The sequence below is a fragment of the Saccostrea cucullata genome, unplaced genomic scaffold (genome assembly GCF_032062105.1).
Source record: "Saccostrea cucullata isolate Sc308-1 unplaced genomic scaffold, CSIRO_AGI_Scuc_v1 ctg4007, whole genome shotgun sequence".
Classification (NCBI taxonomy): domain Eukaryota; kingdom Metazoa; phylum Mollusca; class Bivalvia; order Ostreida; family Ostreidae; genus Saccostrea; species Saccostrea cuccullata.
The window spans coordinates 4,052-22,329 of NW_026931751.1; the positions used below are offsets into that span (position 1 = coordinate 4,052).

The following is an 18,278-nucleotide window of genomic DNA, read 5'->3' on the forward strand; positions in this document are numbered from 1 at the left end:
ATACGAATTTGAACAATAATACTACCAATATTTAAGAAAATTGCATATGAATCTGTCTTTGTGCTCATGCAATTCTTTGCTCTTGTCACACCTTCGCTGTTTTTATTAAGTACATATGATAATTTTGTTTTGAGGGTTTTAAGCAATAGATTCAAGTTCTGTTATATGTTTCAATATTAAACAAACGTGGATAACTACAATAAATGATATTTTAAAATGATTGTTAAGACATTAGTACACGCTGTCGTTTTCACTCATTTTTCAAAATAAAGGTTGACCTATGATTACTAAGATTTTAACCGTCAAACGTTTATTTAAAAAAGGGTAAACTAATCCCGAAATGATTGATTGATTGTATATTGTTTAACGTCCCTCTCGAGAATTTTTCACTCATATGGAGACGTCACCGTATGCCGGTGAAGGGCTTCAAATTTTGACCTTTACTCGGCACTCAGGGCCATTGAGCAGTGAGGGATCTTTATCGTGCCAACGCCTGCGGCTGACACGGGGTTTCGTCCGAAGGACCCGCAACTTTCATTTCAAAGTGCCGAGCGCATGGCGAAGAAACAGCTGCTACCCATTTTAACGACTAGGTCAGTCCCGGCCGAGATACAAACTCACGACCTCCCGATCACGGAGCGAGCCTCCCGAAATGGTGTCTATCATATTTTTTTTTTTTTTAATTCTTTATTTATTTTACACAATCTGTTTTATAAATCAAAATACACATTTTATCATAGTACAGATTGGTTTTTCAGAGAGAGAGAGAGGTGGGAGAAAGAGAGATAGAGGGGGGAGAGAGAGAGAGAGAGAGAGAGAGAGATGACATGTTAATTCTTTTACATAAATAAACAAAAAAGCTTTTTCATTTCATAAAAACAATTGATTCCACTGATTCCAGTTGGTGTCAAAAATCTCTCTGTCACCATTTTTATATGCTAAATATTTTTGAGTTTCATAAAAAAAATTAATATGTGAAGTCGCAAGTCTGACATCTAATTTTTTTCCTAAGCATCTCATCGTATATATATAATATTTTATCCATAGGAACAGCAAGTTATGAATGTCTTTGTTTTTTACTAGAAATCCCAAAATAAAATTTTGCTTTGTAAATGAAAGTTGCAACCCTATCTTTTGCTCACAATATGTTTCAAAACTGTTGAGGAAGGTTTGTACATTGTCACACTCCCATAAAATATGTATTATTGTTTCTTCTTCCATATTGCAGAAAGAACATAAGTTATTATCTCTTTTCCTTATTTTACATAGATATGAGTTTGTACCTAGTATTTTATTTAGAATTCTGTATTGAAACCATTGCAGTTTACTATTTTTTGTAATCTTAAATGGAAGTTTAAAAATCCTTTTCCATTCACTTTCCCCTAAATTATAAATATCATTCCATCTTGTTTTCCAGTGGGTTCAATATCATTTACATTGATTAATTCATAAAACTGTTTCGCTTTTTTACACATTGAAAGAAAATGAGTGCTGGACAAAATTAATGGGTTAGGTAATTTTGCAATTATATCATTAGTGTCTGTTGCTTTCATCCATGCCTTTACAGCATGTATTATACCTGCAAAATCTAAGAAATTAAGCCTTAAATTTGGATATATGCCACAAAATTCCTCAAAACTATAACAGGAACCATTTTCATCTATAAGATCATTAATAAATCTAATATTCAAGTCATACACATTTTTATTATAAATAACTTTCCCACCAATGACAATTCTAGGATTATAAAAAATTGGTATGTCTCCTGCAACCTTGGATAAACTATAGTTTTTATTATTTAATTCAATCCAAGCCTCAAAGACATCTTTCAAAAACTTGTTTTTAAGATTCTTCATGATATTTTTAATATATTCAATGCCGCATGTTAATATTTTTATCAAATCTAGATTAGGTAAAAAATTTTGTAAACCTTTATCTGACAGTATAAGCTGTCTCATCCAAAATAATTTAAGTGATGCAGTGAAAGCTCTAATATTTATCATTTTTAGTCCACCTTCTTCATATTTTTTCACTAAGACATCTTTCTTTACTCTGTGTTGAGGACTATTCCATAAAAATGAGAAGAATAATTTTTCCAGTTCCTTCAAAAGGTTTTCTGGTGGATTTGGAATAGCCATTAGTATGTGGTTTAATAGTGGTAAAACAAGAGTTTTAAGAGCAGTTATCTTTCCAATAGGTGTCAAATATCTTTTACTCCACTGACTAATTACAGCTTTTATTTGTCTTAATTTTGGTTCATAATTGAGTCTTTCAATTTCATTCAAATCAACATCATAATGAATTCCAAGTACGGTAAATCTTGTACATCCCCACTTAAGATTATACTCATTACTTAGTATTTCTTGACTAAATCTTTTGGAACCGATCCAAACTGCATGGGATTTCGAACAATTGATGTACAAACCAGACATTTCTGAAAATTTCTTTAATGTTTTCATCACTTCTGTTAATGATTCTTTGCTACCATCTAAAAGGATTGAAGTGTCATCTGCTAATTGGGATATTTTCTTTTCCATTTTTTTTACAGTAATTCCCTTAATTTTTTTTATTTTTTCTTATCATTATTGCTAAAATTTCTGCACACAAGATAAAGATATAGGGTGATAGGGGGTCCCCTTGTCTACACCCTCTCTGTATATTAAATCTTTGTGAAAAATTACCACTTTGATTAATTGTGGAATTTATATTGGTATAAAACAATTTCACCCATTTTTGTATTGAGGGACCAAAATTAAAAAACTGTAAGGAACTCTGAATAAAATTCCATGAAATAGTATCAAAAGCTTTCTCGAAGTCAATCAAAAGCAACAAGCCTGGTATATTTTCTTCTTCTGTGTACTGCATTATATCATAAATTAAACGTGTATTTTCTCCTATGTACCTATTGGAAATAAATCCTGTTTGATCACTATTTATCAATTTGTCCAATTTATTTTTTATTCTGTTAGCAATAGAACCTGATGCAATTTTGTATACAGTATTTAGGAGTGTTATTGGCCGCCAGTTTTTTAGAAATTGTCTTGGCTTATCCCCCTTAGGTAAAAGCGTTATTATACCATGTCTCTGTGTGATAGACATAAGATTATTCTCATATGCATAATTAATTGATCTAACAACAAAGTCTCCAAGGTATTTCCAAAAAACTTTAAAAAATTCTGCCGAAAAACCATCAGAACCAGGTGATTTGTCTGCTTTCATTTTATTAAAGTGCTAGAAGCCTCCTGTAAAGTAATGAAACCTTCTAATTCTTCAGCTTCTGCATTAGATAATTTTGGAGAATTCTCACTTATTAGATCTGACTCAAATTCTTTCAGTGGTTCACTCAATACAGATTCAGAATATAATTTTTCATAAAAATTCTTTGTTTCTTCTAAAATTTGTGCTTGATCATGGATTATCTCCCCTGTATCTAATTCTAGCATAGGTATTATTTTACTAGTATAGTTCCTAGACTCTAGAGAACAGAAATATTTTGTAGGTTTTTCTTCCTCATCTACCTATCATGCCCTACTTCTTACACATATACCTTGTAATTTATGTTTTCTTAAATTTTCAAGGTCTTGTTTTTTGTTTTCCAAATCAGAAATATTTTCATCTGTAATATTTTCTTCAAGTTTATTTATTTCTTCTCTTAATTTTTTTTCTGCATTTTCATTTTTCTTTTTTAGGTATGAAGAATATGAAATACTTTTGCCCCTGATTTCCATTAGGAGAGTTTCAAGAAACAATTGATCATTTATAGTAAAACATATGTCTTTGTCGTGAAGAGAATCTATACATTTTCTTTCATAAACTGGTACAGCATACTGCTTTTTAATATTACTAATAACCTCTTTAATGCTATCTAAGTACTCTTTGTCCCTTAAAAGAGAATTATTAAACTTCCAGAAACCTCGTCCTTTTTTAAAGTCATGAAATTTTAACACCAAAGAAATCATTGAATGGTCTGATCTATAGCTAGTTTCAATGTCACATTTATTAAGGCAAGGTAAAAGTGTTTCTGACATGACAAAAAAATCAAGACGACTCTGTTTAAAAGGCTTTTTCTTGCGCCAAGAATACCTTCTGTGTTTTTCATTTAGTTGTCTAAAGGGGTCTATATATCCATTGGACTCCATAATTTCTAATAATTTACTTCTAGCCTTTGGGTTGTTTACATGTTTATAATTAAAATAATCTAGTTCTGGATTCAATACTAAATTAAAATCCCCGCACCATACAATATTACTACAATTCATGTCCTCTAAATATGATTCAATATTCTCAAAAAAACTCGGAGCGTCATTATCTGGACCATATACAGTACATATTACTAATTCATGACCTTGAATACAAGCTTTAATGATATGAAAATTTCCATCTTTATCACCTTTTTCTGATAAGACCTTGAAATCAAAGTTGTTATTTACAAGAAGTGCAACACCTCTGGAGTTGCTTGTAAAAGAACTAAAAAAACATTTATAACCCCATAACTTCATTCTCAATTTCAGATGAGAAGTGAGTGTCTTGTAAGCAATATATGTTATATTTAAGTGTTTTTAAATAATGAAAAACATCTCTACGTTTTGCGACATCACCCAGACCTTGACAGTTAACTGATAATATTTTAACCTCCATGAAAACAGAGTACTGACATTGGGACTTGACACCGACTGGAATTCAGACTGTAAATGAAAGGTTTGATTTTATCACTTTTTTGAAAACATGCATACGAAAAAGAGAAAGAAGAGGAAAGTAAGAGAAGAAAAACATGAAAAGAAAAATAAAACATATTTTGCGTTACAGTAATGTCTGTAGAGGATTGTTCTGGCAATAAATCATACCATTAACCACATGTATGGAATGTCCGTATAAGTAGTAGCTCAATACCGGTTGTTTGTCTGTGCCGTGTAATCTCAGAACCTGTGCGTAGTATAGTAATTTCCGGATTGCAGGATTGCAGATTTTACTCCTGGTCTTCTTTAGGATTTATTTTTTCATCTATGTCGTCAAAGATGTCAAACACCACCTTTTCCTCCCCCACTTGGCCATAGATGTGCCCGTTGAAATACCATGCAGCCTTGATCTTGGGGTTTTCGAGTAGGTTATTTATCAGTTTGCTGTTCAAGTAGGTCACATCATCACTGAGGCGAATCGAAGAATCCGTGTTTTTCTTCATGGCTGACCGATGGATCATAATCCTGGTTTTGGCCGTATTGTTTCTCATTTTCATCAGAATAGATAGTTTTCGATTGACCAAGAGTTACTTCCCGTTGGCCGCCATACTGGAGGTCCAACCGCTCATAATCCTTCATTGTTCAACCAATTTAAAATTTTTATATTTGCTATTTTGAATTAGAAATCATTATTTTTCTGAAGTATATAAATATTTGGAAGCCTCCTTTATTTAAAAAAAATTATTTGATAAAGATTTTCCACCAAATATTTCTGCTATAGTTTCTTAAACTTGGTAAGACAAAGAGGGAAAATCACCGAGTCGACCTCCAATATGGCGGCCAACGGGAGGTAACTTTCGCTAAATTCAGGCCTATCGAAAACCATCTATACTTGATATCGTGATTACTTAACTTAGCGGAACTCTTTCGCGATGGAGGTAGGAAACGTCTGTTGGCTGGGGACAACTGTGCTATTGAATACAATGCAAGATCGATCATTGTAGAATTTATAAGGACAGATAAGTAAATAATCCTGGCGGAAATCCTTGCACAACAATCGCTGAACCAGTCTAATTAATTTTTGATAGGATCTAATCCTAAAATGTTACATTTTTAACGATATTTTTAACCAAGTGGGCTCTTCTAATTAAATTTTCATTGAAAATCTTTGCGTTTTTAAGCTGATAAAATAATCTAAACTTTCCCTATTTGACAAAATTTTATTTGGAATTTTATTCTTAACAATACATTGTACTTGAGGCGCAAAATTGTTCAAATCATTCGATTCTCACTACTGTAAACAAAGCCATGTGCCCCTGTAATCTCGTGAGATTTGAGCTTTCCGACTCCCCCGCAAAAGAGCGGTAGTAAGTTAGATAACTGCAAGGTACTCATTGGTAATCGCGATATTACGTATTGGCCGTTGATAACCCGGTCTTCCCGGAATACGATGTATAGCAATGATATCACTCTCCGGAACTTCCACCCCTGTGTTTCCCTTAATAATTTCTTGTGCGACCTCCATGACATTTTCTCCTTTAATTTCTTTCACCCCATGTAATTTAATGTTGTTTTTTCTCGAGTATTGTTCGTTCCAGTTTGATTTGGCCAGTGCTGAGTTGGCAATTTGTTTGATTTCATTGTTTTCTGTTTTCAGTTTTTCTATGTCGGATCTTTGCTTATCAATAGTTTCTTGTAATGATTTTATTCTTTCCTCATACATTAATTCCATTTCTTTATTGTGGTCAGAAATAATTTCTTTGACAATGGTACCAACAATAATTTTCAGATCGTCATTTTTCACAGTTTTTTTTACGCTTTCTTTCAAAGACTTTAGATCCGCCAAAATACTTTTCAATATCTCACCACCTTCTGATTGTTTTTCCGACTGTTTTTCACCGATTGTATCATCACTAATACTAACATTGGCAGATGCACTCCTATTTCCAGACCTTTTATTTTTACCCTGACTGACGGACATTTTTAAAACCGCAATTTTTGTTTTCAAGCACCGGTAATCTGTTTACTGCACAACACTACACTGAACTGATTCACATGAACACTTTTCACGTGCACTACTCGAACACGGAACTCTCCATAAATTATGTCCCACAAACGACAAATATCAATAATAACCCACAAAAGTAGAAGTTTTTTCAGTGTCTAAAATAGAAACATACTTTTGATATGTAAAGAGCGGGTACTACTGCCAATATTGCCAGTCTCTACGGAGCCGTCTACCACACGTCCGTCTTGCTCACCGCCATTACCGGAACTCGTGTCTATCATATTTGCTATGCGTCTTAAAGTTGATAATATATCAGCAAACAGTATATGAGTTGTTTTAATTTTCTGTTGGCAAGGACGGTTATAATTTTTGATGCCGATTATGTAATTTTTTATCATTGACATCCACCTGCTCATTTGTCTATAAAACAGGCTTTGGTTGCTGTAAATGTCACATATTTCAATGAACATTTCTTTGGGAGTTTTAAAATTTTTTACAGCAGTTCTTATGAAGCTTTTATTTTCACTCTAGTTTACTGATTCTTTATCATTCATTTATAAAGCAGTGTTTCGAATAGCCCTTGTTTTCCAGCTTCTCGCAATGAAACTATGTGTCTTGAAAAGTGGTCACATATACTGTTATAAATTCATTAAAGATTAAATAATAAGAGAACTCAAGCTTAATGTCATATGATATCTGTATTGTATGTCATACAGTTCATGACATTATTTATTGAACACATCTCGTATTAATGGAAAACACGTATCATATCTATAATTGTTATATATTTTTCATTTATGCCCAGATGCAAGTGAGAATTTATTTGCATGATGTTTCCTTCCAATTTAAAAAAAACTTTAAAAGTGGAAAAAGGAAAGAAAATACTATTCAGCATTATTACATATATGTTGTTGGTTCTTTTACATATTACGTAACAGAAAATAATATCAATATTTATGTCGTACTGCATACAAGGAAGATATAGATTGTTTATTAGATTCAGTGTTCGTTGCGTGCCTTCTGGTTGGAAGGGCTATCTCATCAACAATCATCTGTGATTCTCTTAAGTCATCGTAGGACATTTCATATTCCCAGTCATCTTCTGTGTAATTTTCTATTTAAAAAAAAGTAAATGTACACTTTGTTTTTTTTTTTTCATTTTTTTTATTAATATTGTAAATTATCCTTGTTTCAATTCTACACACAATAAGCTTTCACAAATTTTTATTGAAAATCAAATCTGTTTTAATTGATGTATTTTCGTATGTTATTATTTTTCTAAGATTTCTTTTTAGATTAAGAGGTTGAAATATACTACCGATTTTCTTTACTTTGGTTTCCTGCTCTCCTTGAATCGTGTGAGATGACCTAGATAGAATTAGATTATTTAGACTAGATGATCAATTTTTTTTTCATCTGATCGTTTTCCTCATTTTCTTTATATGTTAAACTTCTCATTGAGATTTTTTTTTATTAAAAGCAATCATTAAAAAGCATGAATAAATTAGATTTATGCAGAGTAGGTATACAATACGATGTATTATTTGTCTTTTTTCCATTTAACTAAGAAATACCTTTTTCGTACAAAGTTGATTACTAACACAACAACCAAGGAACCGATGATTACCACAACGCCAAATAATATTAGTAACCAGCTTTCTAATGAGATGCCTTTCAATTTCATATTATTGACTGTTGAACTCTGTACTAAAAAGGAAAATATTTATAAAAAGGTATTCCAAAAAATAAATGAGAGCAAAAAGCAATAAATAAAATTGTATCAAAAATAAACGAACAGGCTGTTTGAAGCATATTTTTTTTCATGTAACAGGAAAATCACTCATTTGGAATTTAAAATTAAAGCTCAAATTCCGGAAATAGATAATTCAGTTCTGGATTAGGGACCGATATATTTATGATAGTACGTTATATTTTTTGGGTGAACATACTCATTTTAAGAAAATAACTCACGACATGTTCCATTTATTCTGTCACACGTATCACATTTGCATTTGTCCCGACATCCAAAACCATAAAACCCAGGTACACATTCTTTGTTGCACTGAGGTCCGAAATACCCGATACATTCTGAAAATTGATGATAACATTACTTGTTGCAAGAAAATATTACATGAGGTATATGTGTTTGCCAAGACAGAGTCCATTAAAGATAATTTATCTAATGTTTCTAACTGTTATTTTTGTCGCTGACACGTGTATGACCAACAACTGACTGGTTTGTTTTTTTTTTTAAATAATGATTTGTATATAAAATAAAAATACATATACATAATATTACAATATTATGTCTGCTTGATAGGTGTAGAACACATGGGGAAATTAAATGCAATCTTCCAATGTTCTTTCTCTCTGACGTCAGAGAAATAATGGTTGCAAGAAAATGACCTGTATATTAGTTCTTGATCATTGCTCAGTTAAATATGAAGAAAACTACACTTGTAGTATTGCAAAATTCATATTTTATAAGTATTCTCTTCTCCACGTCAATCCAAGATTAAACTCTCTCTCTCTCTCGTTTTGAAATATTTTCTAAACAAAGTGATTTATGTTTTTGTAATTTCATTGGATTTTTTTTTAATAAATATTGAATTCAAATAGTTGAATCTCACTTCCATTCTCAATGACCGTGTATTGTGCGCCGCAAGAATAATATCGTCGTCGAATTTAAGTTTTATTTGATTGCCAAGTTACTAGTCATAGTAGAAGATTGTTCTAGCACCTTTTAGAGCTGGAAAACAGATTCACCACGTAAAGATATCAACCCCGGTCACAGGTGCTTGGGGATGGTACCCCACCTCTCCTGTTTTCTGTACCTCAATGTTTTTTTAATGAAATATTTTTTCTATATCCACATAGTATAACAAATGAAAAATCTAAAATTAAGCTAAAACTAGCCATTTATAAAATTTCATACTCTCTGATACTAAACAAGAACACAGAGTATGAAAAATAAATAAAGGCTATACTTTTGGCTTAAATTATGGATATTTCAGCTTAAATACTTTGTGAATAAGTCATAGAAAAATATTTAATTTTAAAACGTCAAAGAACCCTTGGGGTGCAGAACACGAAGGAAGGGGAGGGGCTCCAGTCTCCAAGCACCTAACAAAGACTGTTAATACATAGTCGTTTTTCAAATATAGTTTGATCAAATCTAAAAACCAAAACTTTCCATTATTTCATTATAAACACTGAGTATAAACCATAGAAAGTTTTAAAATAGTGACACTATAGCCAACTACTCACCGATACACTTATCTCCATTTTTCACGTAATCTGTACAGCATTTTAACTCCTCCCTAGAAAATGAACACTCATTCAATCAATAGATAATTCAATCACTTATTACTGAAAAATCGGCGTTAAGGTGTTAAAGCATAAACAAAGTTTACCAAAAGTCTTACCCTTCCTTGCTACATATCCCTGATTTTGTTGTTTGGCATTTAACAGACGTGATTGTGAGACACAGCGAGAAGACCAGGCTCATTACATAATAATAAAACTTCATTTTAATTATATAATGCGCATTACTCAATATCTGTCGGATTTATATCTGCACTTCCTTGAAATACTTCCTTAAACTCGAAATGATTTAACCAAAAATGACAGAATTATACTTTGCAATTTATTAACATGTATAATTTAATCTCAATTAAACAACAATTTTTTTGGTAAATGCAATTAATATATATTTCTTTTATAGTGTCATCTTTCAGTTCTACACCTAGATTTTCTGCATTTTCATTTACATTGAATTTCACTTTCCACAAAAAAGAAGAAAAAACAAGAGGCCCATGGGCCACATCGCTCACCTGAGAAGCTTTGGCCATTCCGTTCTTTACCAGATTTCCCCTTGTAATACATATTGTGACCCCATCCTACCCCAATGATCATAATTTAAACAATTTGAATTCTACACTATCCCAGTATGCTTCGACAAAAGTTTCAATTTTTCTGGCTCAGTGGTTCTTAATTGAGAAGAAGATTTTCAAAGATTTTTTCTGTGTGTTTCTATGTAAAACATTGATTCCTTATTGTGGCCCCGCCCAACCCCTGGGGGTCATGATTTGAACAATTTAGAATTTACACTATTCCTGGATGCTTCCACATAAGTTTCAGCTTTTCTGACCCAGTAGTTCTTGTGAAGGAGATTTTCAAAGATTTATTCTGTATATTTCTATGTAAAACTTGGATTCTCTATTGTGGCCCCACCCAACCCCTGGTGGTCATGATTTGAACAATTTAGAATCTACACTAAAACAGCATGCTTCCACATAAGTTTCAGCATTTCTGGCTCAGTGGTTCTTGAGAAAAAGATTTTCAAAGATTTTTCCTATATATTTCTATGTAAAATATTGATTCCTCGTTGTAGCCCCGCCCTACCCCCGGGGGTCATGATTTGTATAATTTAGAATCTACACTACCCAAGGATGCTTCAACATAAGTTTCAGCTTAACTGGCCCAGTGGTTCTTGAGAAGAAGATTTTTAAAGATTTTTCCTATATATTTCTATGTAAAACTTTGATTCCCCATTGTGGCCCCGCCCTACCCCCGGGGGTCATGATTTGCACATTTTAGAGCTTACACTATCCTAGGATGCTTCCACATCAGTTTCAGCTTTTCTGGCCCAGTGGTTCTTGAGAAGAAGATTTTCAAAGATTTTTCCTACATATTTCTATGTAAAACTTTGATTCCCCATAGTGGCCCCACCCTACCCCCGGGGGTCATGATATGAACAATTTAGAATCTAGACCACTCCAGGATGCTTCAAAATAATTTTCAGCTTTTCTGGCCCAGTGGTTCTTGAGAAGAAGATTTTCAAAGATTTTTCCATTATATTTCTTGGTAAAACTTTGATTCCCCATTGTGGCCCCGCCCAACCCCCGGGGGACATGATTTGTACAATTTAGAATCTACACTACCCCAGCATGCTTCCACATAAGTTTCAGCTTTTCTGGCCCAGTGGTTTTTGAGAAGAAGATTTTCAAAGATTTTTCCTATATATTTCTATGTAAAACTTTGATTCCCAATTGTGGCCCCGCCCAACCCCCGGGGGTCATGATTTGTACAATTTAGAATCTACACTACCCCAGCATGCTTCCACATAAGTTTCAGCTTTTCTGGCCCAGTGGTTCTTGAGAAGAAGATTTTCAAAGATTTTTCCTTTATATTTCTATGTAAAACTTTGATTCCCAATTGTGGCCCCGCCCTACCCCTGGGGGTCATGATTTGAACAATTTAGAATCTACACTACCCCAGAATACTTCCACATAAGTTTCAGCTTTACTGGCCCTGTGGTTCTTGAGAAGAAGATTTTTTAATGACCCAACCCTTTTTTTGTCTTTTCTTGATTATCTCCCCTTGCGAGGGGATATGTCCCTTAATTTTAACAATTTAGAATCCCCTTTACCCAAGGATACTTTGTACCAAGTTTGGTCAAAATTGGCCCAGTGGTTCTTGAGAAGAAGTCGAAAATGTGAAAAGTTTACAGACGGACGGACAGACAGACAGACAGACAGACAGACGGACAGACGGACAGACGGACGACGGACAAAATGTGATCAGAAAAGCTCACTTGAGCCTTCGGCTCAGGTGAGCTAAAAATCTATCATGTCCCATGCAAAATCTAACATGGTTTTTCTCAGAATGAGAATATGAATTTTTATAGTTATGGAAGGACAAAGTCTTTCTGACTTAGTTGATATTATTGTTAGAGTTGTTGCTCTTGCTGATTAAATATTATTTTATGATAGAAATTATTTTCTATGGATTTGTTACTACCGTATTCTCTTTTTCAGCCTTTTAATTATTTCAACAATTACGACATGAGCAGAACAAACGTTTTTATTTAGAAGCTTAGCGCAAGGTTTTAGTACTAAGTGTGATGTACACTGTAATGACTGCATTTACTTTTTTTTATAAAAAAAAAAAAAAAAAAAAAAAACAGAGGGGCGGGGGGGGGGGGGGGGCTCAATATCACTCTAATTTTAAAAAAAAAATCATTTGAAAGCCATTTCCTTCAGAACCACTCACTTAATTATAACAATGTCTACCTTTAGTAGATAATCAGAATATTTGGAATTCATCAATAAATGTTCATTAGTCAAATCACATTCTGAATATTGAAGACTAAAATGCATGAAATGAGAAAATATTAATTTCATACTGCATGTATATTTTTAATTTACTTTATTTATGCAAAATTAAAGATCAAGATCATTTTTCTGAACAGTAAATGACACTTTGACACCCCATTTTTGAAAATTATGTTTGATTATAACGTCATAAATAATTTAAATTTACTCCCCCTTACTTTAAGGTAATAATTTAACCATGAAGAAAATAGAAGAAAAAAATTCCAAGATAAATAAATGAAAAATGCAATATCTATTTTGAATTTCTAATTGTCTGAAGAGAAGATTGTATTGCCTTTTTTAGAGAGACTAAAGGTAATCTGCATACAAGTGTATGCAGAAAAAAGAAGAAAATACTTGTTGCTGCTTTAAACTTGACATTTAGATAATGCAACGTATACCGGGTAATCAATTTAGAATAGTTTCTCCCATTCATATGTCGATATGATACACCTAAAGTACCTGGCCATAAGTGAGTCATATTTTATTTTTCCACTATATATTTCGTTGAAAAACGCATTTTCTAAAATACTACTACAATTTTATTTGTTGCTCATTCATTTTTACGACTAGAACACCGTAAATGCAGAATTCTTTGTAGTTTCTTCACATTATTTCAAAATAATTTTATCGTTAGGCATTACAGCGAAATCACAGGACAATTGCAAAATATAAACATTGAGACTTCAATTTCTTAGAAAAATCAAAGTAATTTGAGGTTAGAATATTTTGCCTTGACAATATTATAATTTATTCTTAGTGATTTATTATTATGATTTATCAGTTATCATATCGTTTATCACTTTTGACAAAAAACATTGAATGATTCTGCATAATTCATTGAAAAAAAGTTATGAGAATTGAAATTGACTTTACGACAAGTTTTTATAAAGATTGGGTTTTCAATTAAGGAATGTTTTTAAGTTTTGTGTGATTTTCATTTTTAAAAGAAAGGTTAAATACGTCAAGCGCCTGTAACACTGAATTGTCGACAAATTTTCAGTAAAGATCATTTTTCTGAACAGTAAATGACACTTTGACACCCCATTTTTGAAAATTATGTTTGATTATAACGTCATAAATAATTTAAATTTACTCCCCCTTACTTTAAGGTAATAATTTAACCATGAAGAAAATAGAAGAAAAAAATTCCAAGATAAATAAATGAAAAATGCAATATCTATTTTGAATTTCTAATTGTCTGAAGAGAAGATTGTATTGCCTTTTTTAGAGAGACTAAAGGTAATCTGCATACAAGTGTATGCAGAAAAAAGAAGAAAATACTTGTTGCTGCTTTAAACTTGACATTTAGATAATGCAACGTATACCGGGTAATCAATTTAGAATAGTTTCTCCCATTCATATGTCGATATGATACACCTAAAGTACCTGGCCATAAGTGAGTCATAGTTTTATTTTTCCACTATATATTTCGTTGAAAAACGCATTTTCTAAAATACTACTACAATTTTATTTGTTGCTCATTCATTTTTACGACTAGAACACCGTAAATGCAGAATTCTTTGTAGTTTCTTCACATTATTTCAAAATAATTTTATCGTTAGGCATTACAGCGAAATCACAGGACAATTGCAAAATATAAACATTGAGACTTCAATTTCTTAGAAAAATCAAAGTAATTTGAGGTTAGAATATTTTGCCTTGACAATATTATAATTTATTCTTAGTGATTTATTATTATGATTTATCAGTTATCATATCGTTTATCACTTTTGACAAAAAACATTGAATGATTCTGCATAATTCATTGAAAAAAAGTTATGAGAATTGAAATTGACTTTACGACAAGTTTTTATAAAGATTGGGTTTTCAATTAAGGAATGTTTTTAAGTTTTGTGTGATTTTCATTTTTAAAAGAAAGGTTAAATACGTCAAGCGCCTGTAACACTGAATTGTCGACAAATTTTCAGTTATTTTCCGGTTGGCAGGGGATGCTATCTACATCATAGCACTTGTTCTAACCTCTGATTTCTTAATGGACCTTGTTTGATCTGACCTAATCTCTGTATTGATTAGTGGACTTTTCAGTTTGAAACTGTTCATTATGTTCCCCAAACGAAGTTGGGGAACATATTGTTTTTACTCTGTTTCTTATTATTATTATTATTATTATTATTATTCCTGGGAAAATTTTGTCCTCGAGTGATCTTGTAAACTACACATCTGACTAAGGTAAAATGTTTTTAGGGTCAGTAGACATGTTATGTAGATTTGCCAAACAAAGGTCATTTTGCGCGCACGTGCTTGCAAGAGCGCGCACGTGCAACACGAGAAATGTCCAATATAATTGATATAGACGTAACTTTTTCAATTTTTGTTGAAATGCGTTGAAACTTATTATAGACAGATTATATTAGTAGCATAGACAATATGACATGGTCAAAATAGCAAGATCTCACGCGCATGCACGTGCGCTTCGCTCTGATTGGCTGAAACTAAAGACTCAATATCTTTCTTGTCTTTTGACGAAATTCTATGAAATTTTGAACATAGCCATGCATTGGGATATCCTACAACATGATATATAGCAATAATTATGGAAATACGTGCATGCACGTGCGCTGCAATCTGATTGGCTGAAACTTTAACTAGCTATAACTCTCTTGGTTTTCAACCAATCAGGATGAGATTTGGAACATAGATAGATATAATAAACTTCTACAAGATGATATGGACACCATGCACATGCATGCACGTGCAAGTATGTGCGCTGCAATCTGATTGGCTGAAACTTTAAACAGCTATAACTTCCTTGGTTTTCAACCAAACGGGATGGGATTTAGAACATAGATAGATGTAATTGACTTCTACAAGAGAGTATGATCACCATGCTCGTGTATGCACGTGCGTGCACGGGAAATATGTAAAATCAAAAATACACTTGAATGAGCGTATTTTTTAAAAATTTCGGTTAACTTCTTTAATATTTAGTATAAATAATATATAGATTGTGTACACAAGATGATATGGCCATTACTTATATGCATTCACATGCGCAGGCGTGCATTGCTAAAATTTGAATGAACTTGGTACACTTCTAGGTAAACGTTGTTTAAGTCTCAAGTTTGTCTTCTTTAATGAAGCTTACCGGGAATACGGCAACAAAAAGGAGTTGGGGAGCGTTTGGGGAACATCTGTAACGGTCCCCGTTACAATTAGCACTAGTTATCTCCATATTTTTCATTCATTAATTCTATTTCATTTTATTTTTAGGTCTATGGGAATGTCATTTAGTCATTAAACGTTGCAGGGTGATTATTTAAGAATATACAATTTCACGTAAACTCTCATGTTATTTATTGAATGATCTGATCCGAATTTTTTATTTAATCTCAAGTAAAGAATAGAAGGCTTCAAAAGTTACAAATATATAACGAAAAAGGCTGAATTTTTTAGAGAAAAAAATCTATTGTCAAGATCTTACCACGAGGGTTTTGATCCAAAATAATACAGCAGTATCACAGTGTTCATAGCTTTTATAATTTGCGTCATATTATCAAATATAATGTTTCAAAAGATGCATAAAAATAAATCAAATTCAAAATTGAAAAGAATTAACTAACTTTACTATAGATATAAAAACCTGAAAACATATGAGATGCCGCTGTGTCACAATTAAACTTCGCGTATTAAAGTGTATATTTTTAGAATGAAAAAAGACCAACGCATTTAAAAGCATCTAAAAAGCGCCTATTCGCCTGATATTATGCTATTTTTGATCATAAACATTGTTGTTCTACTCAAATGCTTTGATCGAAGTAAACGTTTAAATGGAAAGATCTGCCATGCATGGTGTCCGGATAGGACCATATGCAAACTTTCAACAGCATGTTCAGAAAAAACGCCATCGCGCAACACTAAATATATATGTACACGCTGTAACACTAACGGAAGTTCGCACAACACGCCGTCGCAAGTTGTGTGCTAGCGCAGCGCGACAGCGTGCTATTTATGAGTGAGTGAGTGTACAATGAGTGTACAATGGGTGCTAAGAATTCTTAAAGAAAGTTAAATGTGTGAATTACTGTGTTCTTGAATCTGAAATATTTTTTAATGAATGTGAGGGTATGACGGCGCATAACCGTCATATGACGTTATTAAGGTGCGGCGACTATAATATTCGCACCTTGTATAGAATTTGATATTTTGAAAAGTATAAATCAAGTTATTTTGAATTTTTCAAGTCTGATTTGAAATATAGTTTCTATCATACATGTATATGATTTTGTTGTTTTACGTCGACTAGTCGCAATTTTATCGACGTTGTGACATTACTTTTGGATCAATCCACCTTCATATTATTTAAGACATTTTAACATGATTTTTGAAATACATTGTCTCGATTCTCAAAATATATTCTTTTTCTCCTCTGTACAGACGGCCCCTTTTTATGTCAAGAATTAGAAAAAGATATTACATTTGAAAAAATGAAATCAAATCTCTCTCTCTTTTGCAACTTGAAAAATTATATAGATATGATACATGCATTGGATTCCAGAGATAATTTGCCTAATTTCTGCTCATTGGCGTCAGACACATAGACACCCGCAGGGTATTGATAAGCTTAAAAGTTCCTGACCTTCTACGTGCGGATTTATTATATGTAATGAATGGAGGGTAACAAACAGTAATTCAAGAGCAAAAGTCCATAAAACAATACAAAATAGGTGCGGGACAAACACGGACCTCCAAAACATCAGAGGTGGGATCAGATGAAAATGTTGTGAATTAAAAACATTTTTAAACTTTTAAATGAGATGCCACATAGAAAATTGATGAAAATACAATAATTTTGATATTATCTAAAAGCATTCAACATTGAATATTCTAAAAGGCTGTAAGTATATGACTTGTCTATAGAGAATGTATAAATTAACACAAATGTGGAATGGGTTCACATTTTAACAGCTGCGTATTGAAATAAGTTCCTGTAACCTTCAAAACAGCTGTAATTAACAAATGGTGTCTGTACATAACAATGACATCAACAACTTGTACTTACAAAGTACAGTGTTTATTAATTTTTTTAAAGCAGGTTTTATTGCCAGATTTGAATGAGCACTCGTTTTGAAATACTTCGAATTCATTTTTTGAATTCGGTCACAAAGTCACGAGCTTTTGCTGCAAGATTAATATGCATTTTGAAATTACACTTCATTTCATTTTATTAAAAGATACAAAATTTCACATAATAAGACTTTAAATGACCAAAAAAGTACTCAGATTGTCAAGACAATAGCTCGAAATATTGTTAGATATAATTGACTTTATGGGACTCACCAAAATATTTCAAATGTATGATAAGTAGAATGATGCATACCTTAATCCTTATTTCAAACATTCGGTCCTCGTCTGGCTGATATAGGACCATTCGGACTGATATGCCATATGGTTTTAGTATATAATATTCTCCGTCTA

At 32.4% G+C, this 18,278-nt stretch overlaps 1 protein-coding gene across 4 annotated transcripts; it reads right to left on the reverse strand.

Moving 5' to 3' along the window:
• Window positions 1–7,431: 7,431 nt before the first annotated feature.
• Window positions 7,432–18,278, reverse strand: LOC134233446 (multiple epidermal growth factor-like domains protein 10). Of its 4 annotated transcripts, none has more exons than XM_062715417.1 (6): window positions 10,110–10,223; window positions 9,952–10,004; window positions 8,656–8,772; window positions 8,259–8,391; window positions 8,016–8,052; window positions 7,432–7,798 (listed from the first exon to the last, which is right to left on the reverse strand). In XM_062715417.1, the coding sequence occupies exons 1-6, from the start codon at window positions 10,211–10,213 to the stop codon at window positions 7,748–7,750; spliced, it is 495 nt and encodes a 164-aa protein (XP_062571401.1). In that variant the 5' UTR covers window positions 10,214–10,223; the 3' UTR covers window positions 7,432–7,747. The 4 variants fall into 4 exon arrangements, 3 of the variants coding, with proteins under 3 accessions (XP_062571401.1, XP_062571400.1, XP_062571399.1); XM_062715416.1 differs by having other exon boundaries at window positions 7,432–7,786; window positions 8,003–8,052; XM_062715415.1 differs by having other exon boundaries at window positions 7,435–7,798; window positions 8,003–8,052.

Excerpts from the sequence above, each read along its gene's own strand:
- LOC134233446 (XM_062715415.1), bottom strand. The coding sequence starts at position 10,213 with ATGAAGTTTTATTATTATGTAATGAGCCTGGTCTTCTCGCTGTGTCTC. Across the intron at positions 8,053-8,258 it reads ATCAACTTTGTACGAAAAAG|GTCATCTCACACGATTCAAG; the intron begins GTATTTCTTAGT and ends AATTCTATCTAG. Across the intron at positions 7,799-8,002 it reads AACCAAAGTAAAGAAAATCG|AAAATTACACAGAAGATGAC; the intron begins GTAGTATATTTC and ends TTTTTTAAATAG.